The sequence below is a fragment of the Drosophila mojavensis genome, unplaced genomic scaffold, assembly GCF_018153725.1.
Source record: "Drosophila mojavensis isolate 15081-1352.22 unplaced genomic scaffold, ASM1815372v1 contig_74, whole genome shotgun sequence".
Classification (NCBI taxonomy): Eukaryota; Metazoa; Arthropoda; class Insecta; order Diptera; family Drosophilidae; genus Drosophila; species Drosophila mojavensis.
In genome coordinates this window covers 26554689-26568694 of record NW_025318899.1, presented here as the reverse complement: position 1 = coordinate 26568694, position 14006 = coordinate 26554689, and the positions used below count along the sequence as shown (strand labels likewise).

Sequence of the window (14006 nt, the reverse complement as noted above, 5' to 3'; positions counted from 1 at the left end):
TTTGTATCCATTAACTTTATAAACAACGCAAATTTGAAGTCTCCAGGTCTAAAAGTGTTTAAATTAGGCTGAAATAACTAAGTCGATCTTTTGATCATTCTCGATAAAAAATGATGATGATGAGTTATCGAAAAAAAATAAGATAAACTTTTACTTGTGCCTATGATATACACGAGTATGCATGCCAAATTTCAGCTCTATAGCTCTTATATCTTATGAGATCGGTTTGCTCATACGGACGGACGGACGAACAGGCAGACGATTGGACGGACGGACAGACAGACGGACGGACGGACAAAGCTATATCGACTCAGCTCGTCGTCCTGATCAAGGATATATATACTTTATGGGGTCTGCGATGATTCCTTCTGCCTTTTACATACTTCTCACAAAACCATTATACCCTGATTTCCCATTTTCAATGGGGCATAAAAAACTTCAGAAAATTATTGGGCCAATTTATAAAAACTTGTAACTGATTTTATGATTATCTCCATATATTTTATATCCTTACATATGGGTCAGTTTCTTACGAGGAAGCACAAATCAAATATGTTTGGAAGAATGATGAAGACACATTACGGAAAAGCCCCTCGTTAACAACATTAAATGCATATTTGATTAAAAATCAAACAACGGCATGTGATCAAAATAGTTGGCGAGGTAAGTTACCCCATGGTGATCAAATTTAATAACGCCAATATCTTGTGTTTGCCCTTTACATATGATTTAATTTGTTTATCCTAAGGATAGATTTTGTTTAAAGTCATGGTTATTATATTAGTCTTTTATTTTAATTGTTTTGATGGGAATGAGCAATAACTTAAGTTTCTTCATGAAGTCTGAATATTAGTAACGCTAATTAAAATAAAAAAATATATATTTTTAGAACATTGTTTTGCGTACCTAATGTTCTACTTATTGTCTACTTCTAAACAAACAAAAAATATAATTAAAATAAAATAAAATAAATATATCTTTTACAAAAATATTTGTGCTGCCTCTACTACTACAAAATCATTAACAACGTACATAAATGTTATCAAAAATTAAATAGGGAACTACAGCTGCCTTAGGGTCGATTTAATCTTTACGAGAGATCGTGCGTTCTATTTTACCACCGTTTTTATACCTGGCATTATATTGGTGACGTCATCTTTTATAACTTTCTGGCTAGAATGGAATGCAGTGCCTGCTAGATCAATGATAGGTAACGAATAGTATATAATAAAGTACCAGTTTAATAATTCCCCAAAACAAAGTATAAAAAAAACTACCAAAAACATATTTGCTTTATATAAATTTGACCTTGCTTTTTCACAAAAAAAAAAGGTAAACAAATTTTATAAGTTTAAAATTTCAGTTTTTTCGCATTTGTAGCGATAGACTTACAACAATTCTTCTGTCCTTTTCATATGCAATTTATAATCATAATTTAAATTTGATTAAGCGACAACTTGTAAATTGCCTCCCTGCTTTTTGAAGTAGTTCGCATTTGAAGACACATCTTATTAAAAAAAAATTTATTTATTTAAAAGCATTTACTTCAAACGTTAACATTGCAAAAAAAAATATGCGACACTTCCTCTTAACAAAATATTGCTTTATGGATTTTGAGCATGGTTTCTAAATTATATATATGCTTATAGTTCCTAGCAATGGTCTCTATACAAACCAACCAACCAAAACTGAATCAATCAAAAAGCTTAGATAAATGTTTTTTAATTTTATTATTTTTTTCTATGGAAATACAGCCTAAAATGAAAATATTTAGAGCTTTGATAGGATCTATCAAAAAGCTTAGATAAATGCTTTTTATTTTTATTTTGTTTTTATTAATTTTTTTTCCATGGAAGTCCAACTTAAAATGAAAATATTTAGAGCTTTGATAGGAGAGGTAGCATCTTTATAAATCTGTATATATACTGGCTGTGGCTCTGCCTCTGGTTTTTGATTCGTCTGCATCAATAGACTTAAAATTGCGTATAATTTTTATTGTGTGGCCCAAATTCAATGATTTTGGCATTGTACTTTAAGGAAATTACAGTTGCCTGCAAGTCGAAATGACATTTACCCGTGATCGTGCATATTATTTTACAACCGTTTTTATACCTGGCATTATATTGGTCACCTCGTCGTTTATCACATTTTGGCTAGAGTGGAATGCAGTACCAGCACGGGTTATGATCGGTACGTAAAACAAATACAAAATGTTTAATGCAAAAGAATAAATACAAGTCAATTTACAGTTCAACCAAATTAAAATTATATCAGAAGCTCATATAAAAACAATTATGTCATATCTCTCCGATTATTAGTTTTATGGTATTTTAGACAGTGAAAATCTAGCAAGTAATAATAAGTAATGGAACTTTTCCTTAACCAAGAGTGCATAAAAGGGCTTGCGATCTATTCAAAGTATTCGAAGAATTCATTAGATATTAGACCTAGGGGCCTAGAATTTGAAATAAGTAAATATTTTCATCTGTTTCCTAGTAAATGTACATTTTACCCTTGCACTTTTATTATTTATTGCACTAGCCACAGTACAAGCCATACTTTAATGCATGCTTACCCTTTGTATGTCTTTTCATTTTTATGAGAATATACCATTATTTGGAAACTTGGGTAGATTAAAAAATTTTTTAATCCAAATTTTTATTGACAAGCATACAATTTTATTTGATTTAAACTATTAATCCTTAAATAAGAGACTTGAAGTTTTAATTATGTTCCTAAGACTAAAAAAAAGACCTAGTTGGAGATGCATTGTATGAAATACCACCATTTTATGCACTTAAATAATGCACAATATTTTGAAGAAAATATCATTTTGCATATAGTCCTGCAAAGATCTTTTTTCTAATCATTCTACGGTTCTTGTACGCATTCTTTTGTACATATACTGCTAACTGCATAACTGCACACTTAACAGCGACTGAGCTTACGCTCATTCTCTTGTATTGGGACTATCTTTATCAATCTTTCATAGCATAATATAAAGCACTAGTCTCTAGTACATGAAATACTTTTTATTAAAAATTAGAGCGAAAGGGGCGTGTTATCCAAAATCTATAAATGACAAAATCTTTGTATTCACCGTACTATAATCTAATGTCTCTAATTACAATCAATTTACGTTCTAAAACGAAATCAAATTATTGATTAATGCGATAACAAAGAAATAGCATGAGTTATCGAAAAAAATATATTATAATATAAAGTTTCAAGAGTTTTACTCTTATACCTTCTGAGATCTCGGCGTTTATACGGACAGACGGACATGACTAGATCAACTCGGCTCGTAGTCCTGACCAAGAATATATATAATTTATTGGGTATACAGCTAAAGAGACGAAGAAGAGTAACCAAAACAGCAAACTAATAAAAATAAACATGATTTTGTATGTATATTAGTCAATCTAGTCACGATGCAAAATCACATAATACATGCGTTTATATACGTAAGTAAAATAAAGTATTATGACTTCTCGATCCGTATATAAGGTAAGTATCTATAATCACTACAGACACTTTCGAAGGCACACTAAAATGCATTAGGAAATAAATTTCTGTGTGTCTTTTTGTGATTCTAGTAGAAAAGTTTCTATACATATATAATGTTGTTAGTATATAAAAACAGAATGTACTGTTTATTTTTATTTTAATGAGTAAAGATATCATATAAATATTCAATTTTTTCGTAATTGATATTTAATACGCTATACATAATATATCCACATATGCCCTGCAATTAAATTTGAAGATACGCTCATATATATACTATTAATACCAAACCAAAGATAATACATAAACCCCCAACTAAAAAAAAAAATTCTAATGGAAATTTCTTGCTCTTCTTATTCTTTTTTAATTTTAATTTTCTTTTACAAAAATTCTTTTACCAACACAAACTAGGCGTGACAACAATGTTGAATTTCTTTACTACCTCGAATGGTTTCCGCAGCACCTTGCCCGTTGTGTCAAATTTGACGGCGATGAATGTATGGGATGGCGTTTGCATGTGCTTTATTTACGCCTCTTTACTGGAGTTCGTCTGTGTTAATTATGTGGGACGTAAACGACCACTACACAACGTCGTCTATCGCCCCGGGGAAAATCCCGTAACACAGGTAAATTAATATTGAAACTCACGAAAAAAGTGAATGCCAAAAAGACGCCGTAAGGTGGCCTGAACTCAATTTATTATGTACTTCAAGAAAATAATTATTTATTTTACATGATCCATACTATATGCCCATACACATTCCGAATATTTCAAATGCATATATTTAATAAAAACCTTTCTTGTGGATCCTTTAAACTATTTGTATACTAACACAGTATTTAATTATACCCTGAACCCATTTTTTTTCTAAAGTTTTGCAAACTTTGTGTCAATCATCTCCATTTTACTGATAATTTACGAGTCTAGGTTATTTTATATATAATTCAACTATAATTTTCCAATTATCTAGACAGCGTAAATAATTACAAAAACAAAAATAGCACTCTGAAATGATGATAAACATCATGTAAACACACATGAACAGGAATAAAAAAATGTGTTTAAATAAAATGAAATGAATGCACTTTGTTGTTTCTCTCTTTGTTCAAAGCCAAATTATATGTGTATATTTTTACCCTCATCTTCCCTCACATTGTAATTATGCTCTCAAAATCCTCATAATAAATTATCATTTTGAATCAAATTAAAAAAAAACAGAAATTCTTATATATATATATTCTTCAGTAGAATCTCCTATAGCGTTCGTACGGTTATTTTAAAATTTTGGACCCCAGACAAACTTATATGGTTAAAGCGTCGGTATAACCGGATGCTACTGTATTTTGTTGATTTTGTTTATGTTTCTCAACACATCTATTTTCCTTTGTATTAGTTTGCAAATGAAACAGGATAACAAATTTGATAATTCAAAAATGCTGCATGCTATTCATTGCAACTGCATTAAAATTCAACAAATATTGATAGCGTATATAAATTAAAGTGGCTTATTTCTTTTGTTCGAGTATACCAATATATATATGAATGTTTATATGAACACAAAGATATCCATCGCATATACTATGTATTACACTAAAAATTGTTTTTGACATGTTGAATTACGATCAATATTTGTTAAATGTTCAGTTGATTTTTTTTTTAACCATTAAAGCATTACGCTTATTATTTTAAAGTTTTGAAATAAAATTATTTTCATAATTTTCATGAAATTAAATTTAATTAATCATCGAAATAGCTTTTATAAATATTTTATTCCAAATAAAAATGAAACATTGTTCCCAATTTAAGTGCTGTAAAAAATATTAAATATATTATATTTATTTGAGACAGATACTTAAGCATTAAAAAAAAATTATTGCTTAAATAACAGCCACTAATCTGTATAAAATATGTACATCAACAAAGTCAAAGCAATTTAAACTGAAATGAACCACAATTAAACTTAAAGTGTGTTTTGAGTATGAATTATTTTGTGTAAATTTTTACAGCGACTTCCAGCAGTACTAAGCAGGATCGGAGTAATTCTTGCAAGTCCTTTGGTAAGCTTTTGATCACCAATCAATTTGCTGATAAGCAAATACACTGAATACATTAAAGTTAATTAAATCATTAACTTTAACATTGAAATTGACATTGCTATTGACATCAACTTTGAAATTTTCATTGACTATGACATACATTTACATTTACATTTACATTTAAATTTAAATTTAAATTTAAATTTAAATTTAAATTTAAATTTAAATTTAAATTTAAATTTACATTTACATTTACATTTACATTTACATTTACATTTACATTTACATTTACATTTACATTTACATTTACATTTACATTTACATTTACATTTACATTTTTACATTTACATTTACATTTACATTTACATTTACATTTACATTTACATTTACATTTACATTTACATTTACATTTACATTTACATTTACATTTACATTTACATTTACATTTACATTTACATTTACATTTACATTTACATTTACATTTACATTTACATTTACATTTACATTTACATTTACATTTACATTTACATTTACATTTACATTTACATTTACATTTACATTTACATTTACATTTACATTTACATTTACATTTACATTTACATTTACATTTACATTTACATTTACATTTACATTTACATTTACATTTACATTTACATTTACATTTACATTTACATTTACATTTACATTTACATTTACATTTACATTTACATTTACATTTACATTTACATTTACATTTACATTTACATTTACATTTACATTTACATTTACATTTACATTTACATTTACATTTACATTTACATTTACATTTACATTTATATTTACGTTTACAAGTACATTTACATATGGCATGTGAATTTTGCTTTCTTAATAAATGAATTACTTAAATTATAGAACATACAAATAAATGGCTCGGGATATTTATTTTAAGCGCAACTCAATTATTAAAACATAATCAAACTACATTATTATTATGTAGGAGCATGCATTACAAACCTTATTTTTCAAATATGGCGTATATGTTTTTCTTCAAATTTTCCATTCGATTTTTTTTCCTCTTTTTAAGTTTTTTACCACAAAAAAAAACCAATTAATTCTGTCGTAAAATACCACGAAAATAATAATAATCATAAAAAGAACTACGAAAGCCGCAACAATCACAAGAAATTGCAACCAACAAGACTAGATTAAAAAGTAATTTGAAGAAATAAAATAAGAAAAGAAACACACTTTAAGGTCACTCACAATTGGGAAAAATGTTAAAAAGATGTAATAGAATGCACTTTTGAAAATATGTTAATTTTCCGTATGATACTACTGAGAAACCTTAAGTAAAGATTTTAATGAACAATAAAATCATTATTGAAAATTAATTTGATTATTTTTTACAATTTTTTAAATATATTTTTCTTGTTTTATATGTGTTTACTTAGTATGCCAAATTCGAAAACCTGATAATATGCATTTAATTAAACTTTTCTAATAAAGAAATACTGTTGTTAGCATTACACAAATTTGTAAATCATAATCTAAAGTATGTGAACTTAGCACGATAGAAAATAATTTTCATTTTAATCAAAAAATGTATTCACTGGAAATTGAACATCTTTTATTTCTTATTCCACGTGACTGTAGTCCAACACATTCTAAAAATATAAGTAGATATTAGATATCCAACTAAAAATTTTTTACACGTTTGTTTGTAACGTATTAAAGAGTTAGATGCATAAAAAGTTTTTGCTTTGCTAAACACCCTAATTCAAATAAAACACTTGTATATATTATTATACATAATGAAAAAATTAAATTAAACACTCAGGCATGAAAATTTTCACATGCACTTCTTTATACTTGGTTATGAGTATCTTGAAATTTTGTAAAAATATGTAATTACATTTATTCCTACATATCGCCACAAAAAATATTAAAAGGGAAGTTTGACTTAGATACGAATGTACCAACCTAGTTTATTAGTAGGTTCTATATCAATAATTTTAGTTGATAAGTTTATAGGTATTATTTTGTTAAACTTAAAGTGACAGATGAGTTTTGATTACTTGTAAGCAGATTATTGATATGATATAATATATATCCAAAAATTGATTTCTTCTTGTAACTATTTCCTGTGCTGAATTCAGACATTGTGAACCTGAATGTTTACTAATTTAACTAACTGAGAAATCGTATATGTTGCAAGCAATCCCCAACTAAAATCATTCTCCAACTTTCTCTCCAATCTCAACATCAAAATTTCCTCTCTCAATGTGCGCGTTCAACTTTCAAATCAATTGTAGCACCCTACTCTCCAATCAAAATATTAAAATATAGGAAATAATGAAAAGACAATTTGACGCTGCTTTATCGTCTTTTAACGAAAAGGCAAGCGCGATCGGCACATCGGAGATGATCAATGCACCACTCCCAATGAACGTAGCCGCCTCTAAATTTATAGCGGGTACCGGTCTAAGGGAAACAGAGACTGAATTTCTAAGTGGTATGAGGTGGCAGGATGCACATGGTGGAATCATTGGTGCAGCAGTTCAGAATTTGCGAGCACGTTCTATTAAACATAAAAGTGGTCATCAGATCACAACGGCCGCTTCTTCAAAATTAGCGGCGACATTGTCTTCCGTATCTACGTTGTCAACTGAAAATGTCTACCATGAGCCAGAAACAGATAAAAACAGAACGAATGTAATTGTGACAAGTATTAAGCTTGAAGATATTCAGGAAAAAGAATTATCTCCCATGTTGCGCCGCTCCATCGCAACTAGCACACCAGCATTAGTTGTACGCATCGACCAAGAAAAATTAGAAGATAACGAGGAAAAACTGGTGGAACAACCGGTGGACAACAGACGTCAATTAAACATGCCACTAAAACCGCCGCGTAAGAAATCTTCGCGCTCTAATTCTCCAAACAGCATATATGTGACGGATATGGAATCAGATATGAATAACAGGATAAAGACAGCTGCAGCTAAAGCTGAAGCTCCAGTGGAAAATGTGAGTAATTGCAAGTTGTCAAACCGAAACATTTTCAAGTGCCCTTTACAAATTTCTTCTTTGTTGCCTGCAAACAAGTTTATACTGAGAATTAATAAGTGAACGTTTTATATACTTTTTCAATACTAATATAAATATAGGTAGTAAATATAAGGAAAGATTTATTGTAAAACACAAATTTGTTAAAAAAGAATTCCATATGAATAAGACAAGCAATTTTATCTACCAATAAACCCAGATACAAACAAGTAAAAAAAACTCTAGTCGAGAGTTCCGGACTAGATTTTACCCTGAACCAAACTAATAAAAACGCACATTTAGTATGGTTCAAAATTTCGATGTATTTAAAAATATAAATAAAATAAAAAAAAAAACTCATTTACTTACAAAGTGTAATATATTTATATTTTTGTATATATGTAGTGCAAAAATAAATTATATTGCGCACTTTTACTAGTAGCAATTGGGAAAATTAAATATTTTGCGCTGTGCTGCAGCGCCATCTAGCAAATCTAAACTAAACTGACTGCTTTGTGATTCTAATAATGTACTAAAATAAGTTTGAATATGCGTATGCACACGCATAGGAAAACTGTTGTGGCTGCTGCACGTGCGTTTGTTAATTGGCCAAACATTTTGTATTTATTAACGTCGATTGACTTAAAGGAATTTAATGATACTTTCAGCATATGATCTACATATATTATTAAATATTTGAAAAATTAAAAAAAAAATGGTAAATCATTCACAATTGGCTATACTGGCATCTAAATTAATCTTTAATATTTTCAATTGATAAAAACATAACGGGATGATTTATCTTTTTTTAAAGGTAAACTCCGCGAGATATATACTGTCATTTAAAACAAAAAAATCAAGTCTCTAGCGTACTTTTAGCATAACATAAAAGTAAAAAAGTAGTTATTGGCTTACAACATTATTAAAAACATTTAGATTACAAGCTGATTATTTGCGATTGATTACTACTCTTATATACATGTATTGTATATTGGAATATTTAGATTTAAAATTAAATTTACTATAAACATTTAATGAAGATTTAATAATAATAAAAATGAATCCTCATCATGCTGAAGTATTGGATATCTATGTAAACTTATATTTACAGAATATTTTCTGGCAAACGATTTAGCTATCAATATGCTAATTATCAAATATGAGACTTATAATGGGGATTTGTATGACAATTGATATGTATACATGACGGCTGCTTGAGTGCCAAATAAACGGCTCCGAATTCACAACGCGCATATTGAGATGTATGGCAAAGAGGCCAATGCAGAACAGACGGCCGACCAACGGCAAATTTTCCGTTACAATTTTACATTTACAATTTCTTTATGCGTACCAACGCTTTCATACCCTTCCTACAAATAACGAAAATTCGACGGGCAATGTAATTTTGTTATACAATATTAGTATAAGTTAAATTAATATTAGTCTATGCATTCACAGACTTGAGTGACTCGACGCCTATATGCTTTGGTTAACTGTTGTATTCCGCTTTAGGTTTAGTGAGATATGAGACATAGAGTCTATGCGAACTCCCACTCTCTCAACACATTTTATGCCCAGAAAGATTTAGTAAGAACTTATTAATTATGCAAAAGTTTGCCTTTTTGCTATTTTATTTCATATAACGAGTATCTTGGCAATACATATGTATGAACAAACCATTTGTAAAAATTTCAAATTTTAGATTTCTAAATAATAAAAAATAGTACATAATAAATAATAGTCCATGTATTATGAATGTCATGAAGAATGTATAGCCTGGAAAAAACGACCATCTTCGGATTCTTAGTTGTAAGCCTAGGGGTAAATACACAAAAGGAGGAATATGGACGCAACCACTTTTTGTCAATTGCCAATTGGCAAACGATTGGAGAATGACAAGATTTTGTAGATGACGATAACAAAATTTGCGGATAATATTTCTGGCAGGATCTAAATTAGTTATGCAAATTTATACAATCATGTATCAGCAGATACATGACCCTAGCACATGTAAAATTCACAAAGTTGATATGTAAAAAAAATATATCTACAGATCGCTTTTGTGTCCTTTTTGGCTATTACATTAATTTGCACAATAATACCAACCATTTTTTAATGGATAAGAGAGCATCTAAATTTGAGGCTGTTTATTAATTCTTGCATTATGCACTAGTAAGTTTTATTTAGCACGTTTTTAATATGCTTAAAGAAATATTTTGACCAATAGCAATTTTAATCACCAAATTAAATCATTTTAAAAAAACACATTGTATAGTCGATTCATAATCTTTATAAACCAGTAAAAAAAATTCTCATGCCATATAGGATAAACCATAATTAAAACTTAAAAAAATGTATACTTATAATTTAAAAAAACAAAAATGATTATCGGTGAACCGAAGATTGAATACCCTTGCAGAGTTGTGATCTATTTATATTACTGACGAAGCTTCAGTAATCTTTTTAGACCTACATGAAAGTGGACATTAACATAAAGCGGGTTGGTAACAGTTCACATCTTAATTTTCTTAGACAGTTAATTATAAAGTGTTCAGCCTTTATTTGTTATTTTTGAGTTCCTTAATGGAATGGTACATCAACTCACTCTGATTTCTACCAAAAGGACTGTGTTAAGAGATTGATAACTTCGTCCCACATTTTGGCTTTAAATAGAAGGACCGGCAGAAATATGACAATAGATGATGTTATTTGGTCGAATATTTGTCCGGAATCATATTAAAAACAAGTAAGAACGTTGCAGTCGGGCGGTACCGACTGCGGAATACTCATTCACATCCCATCAACAATTTAGTAGTTAAGTTTCGCTCTAATACTGTAGAATATACAGGTTTTTCCGATTTGCCACGCCCCAACTGGGCGTAGACACCTCATTTTTGGTCAGTTTTTAGAAAGAGATAACGGTACCCTAACTGCAAAGTTTGAATGCTTACCCTCAAAAAATGTGAAAATTACAGGGTATTTTTCGATATGCCACGTCCCTAAAGAGGCTTAAAAATTATTTTTGGGGCATCGATAGAGGAGACTACCAGTAACTCAACTATCCAAATTTGAAGCTTCTAGCTCTTAAACGTTTGCCACGCCCCCTGTGGACGGACATTTATCCGACAAAACTTTTTGGTCTTGGGTGATCAGTCCGAGTATATATACAAAATTTGAAGTCTCTGCCATCAATAGTGTTCAAAATATAGGAGAATTTAAAAAATCACTATATCTTCAGGTCCGGTTTGCCACGCCCCCACGCGAAGACTTATAATTTTGTCTTTAGACTTTATAGAAACATTGCATTAGCTGACGTGCAAAATTTCAGCATTCTAGGTTTACAACTTTAGGAGATACAGTTTTATCCGATTTGCCACGCCCCCAATGGGCGGAGATATATCCGCCATAGCTCGTGATCTGGAAAATTTTAACACTTTATAAATAGGAGATATACACCATTATGTGTTCCAAATTTCGAGTCTCTAGCTTCAATAGATTGCGTTCATACGGACAGACGGACGGACGGACGGACAGCAAGACGGACATAGCACAAAACCAATAAACTCATTTCACTTTCGAGAATGAGTATAAAAAGCAAGGAGTTCGCTCACTACAAAAAGTAAACTTTTGGAAAATGCTCATATATTCTGTTTAGTGTGTACCCCAAAAATCATATGAACCATTTACAGTGGGAAAATTGCACAAGAGCTTGATTATGTAAGTCATCATGTTATGATCATAATCTGAAAGGCTCATGAAGATAGTCTAGCCACAAGAAAAGTTATTAAACAATTAACTTCCCATAGTAAGCTAACACTGCAGCCAATGCGTGTTTATGCGTGCGTACGTATGCCTGTGTGTGTGCGTGTATGTGTGCATATGCGAATAATTTTTGAAATATCTGTTGCTCGAAGGGCTCAGGGGATCTCGTAGTTGGGCAGTCTCGACTAGAGCTTTCTTACTTGTTTTATTTTAATGCTATTAACTAGAAACATTATCGAAAATCTGACAGCTAGAGAAGTTTGATTTTCCTTGTAATATTGAAAATATACACCCTATGTGGGCGGATCGTAAAAATCTTGATACTTTTTAATTTCAGGGTATGCCGTATCTTATAAAGTCAAGTCATTTATTACGACGCTATATGCTCAAAATTTTTAGTAATATACGGACAGACGGATGGACAGCGAGATGGAAATCGCAGAAAACCAATTTAGCAATTTAACGTTCGCAGTCGAGTAGAAAAAGAAAAAAAAGCTTAAAGCTACTGACTAAAATATTTCGAATTGTTATGAATCGGCTCACCATATAGTGTTTGAGCACTCAAGACCTTGTGGACTTGATTGACTAAAATCCTATTTCTCAGTACCAATGTCAATATTTTTTTAAACAGCGAAAAGAAGAAAGCCTTTTTTTTATTATTTAATTTTTCTTTTTGTTCATTGTTGTTGTGATATTTTTAAATTTACTTTGAGAGTGATCAATCTACATTTGTCGTACGTCGTTCAACTAAGCAATTCATATAAAAAAAATAATTTAAATAAAACATATATTTTATATAGTTAAACGTCCAGACCATTTCTATGCACCCCTACATAAACTCTGGAAATAAATTACAAATCTGCAAGGGCTTAAATAAATTAATAATAATTAATAAGAATACAATTAAAATGAAATGAACAAACAATATATCTTTAGCTAATTATTGATCCAATTTATTCAATGCTGCTCGTAAAACTATAATATATAATAATAAAACAGCCCGTAAGTATGCATTTTTGTTTCATAAATATGTAAACACCCAAAATCAAGCACATCCAAAACATTGTTTTTATAGACTGTGGAATTCATTTCCATCTTGTTATGGTACAACATACATTTTTCAATTTTTTTTTTTTTAGTCTGTTTGGTGTCCGATTATTAATTAATTGAAAATATTGATATTATATATATTATAATATAGGTAATGATTAATTACTTAATGTCTGGAAGGAAGCAAGTATGAGAAATATAAGGAACACATAAAAAAAAAATATAAATAAATAATATATATAAACTAAACTATAAACTATAAATAATAAATAAACTAAGTTTATTTATTAATAATTATATATATTAAATGATTAAGAGTTAACTGGCAGCTGTGGATTTTTTACGTTTTGTAAACTTCAGAGCTATCGTATATTATGGATGGATTTTACATTAATATTATATATTTAAACTGGGCAGTTAAATACATAATAATCGTTGATATTCTTGTATTTAATTTAATAAGTTCTCTATTTTTCGTGTCTTTCAATACCGCATATCAGGGTGAAAAGCGACGCGATGCCGGCGCGCCAAATGAAATTGTGGCATGCACCACATGTGGCAGCAGTAATAGCCCATGCACCCATTCGGTCAATAATGGATGCGCCACAGAGGTAAAAAATAATACATTA

The 14006-nt window shown here is 29.7% G+C and overlaps 1 protein-coding gene across 34 annotated transcripts in view; it reads left to right on the top strand.

Annotated features, from left to right (window-relative positions):
- The window catches only part of LOC6583656 (glutamate-gated chloride channel), a 112100-nt gene that overhangs the window by 96615 nt on the left and 1479 nt on the right, over positions 1–14006 (top strand). For 5 of the 34 annotated variants that reach the window (XM_032731849.2, XM_032731851.2, XM_032731846.2 and 2 more), the window contains 8 exons: positions 526–663; positions 1058–1210; positions 2038–2190; positions 3919–4133; positions 5515–5565; positions 7921–8547; positions 13327–13329; positions 13878–13988. In XM_032731849.2, coding sequence (XP_032587740.1) covers positions 526–663; positions 1058–1210; positions 2038–2190; positions 3919–4133; positions 5515–5565; positions 7921–8547; positions 13327–13329; positions 13878–13988 — 1451 coding nt within the window. Of the gene's footprint in view, positions 1–525; positions 664–1057; positions 1211–2037; positions 2191–3918; positions 4134–5514; positions 5566–6607; positions 8548–13326; positions 13330–13877; positions 13989–14006 lie in introns of those variants that run through there. The other 29 variants (XM_032731857.2, XM_032731856.2, XM_032731853.2 and 26 more) reach the window with 21 other exon arrangements.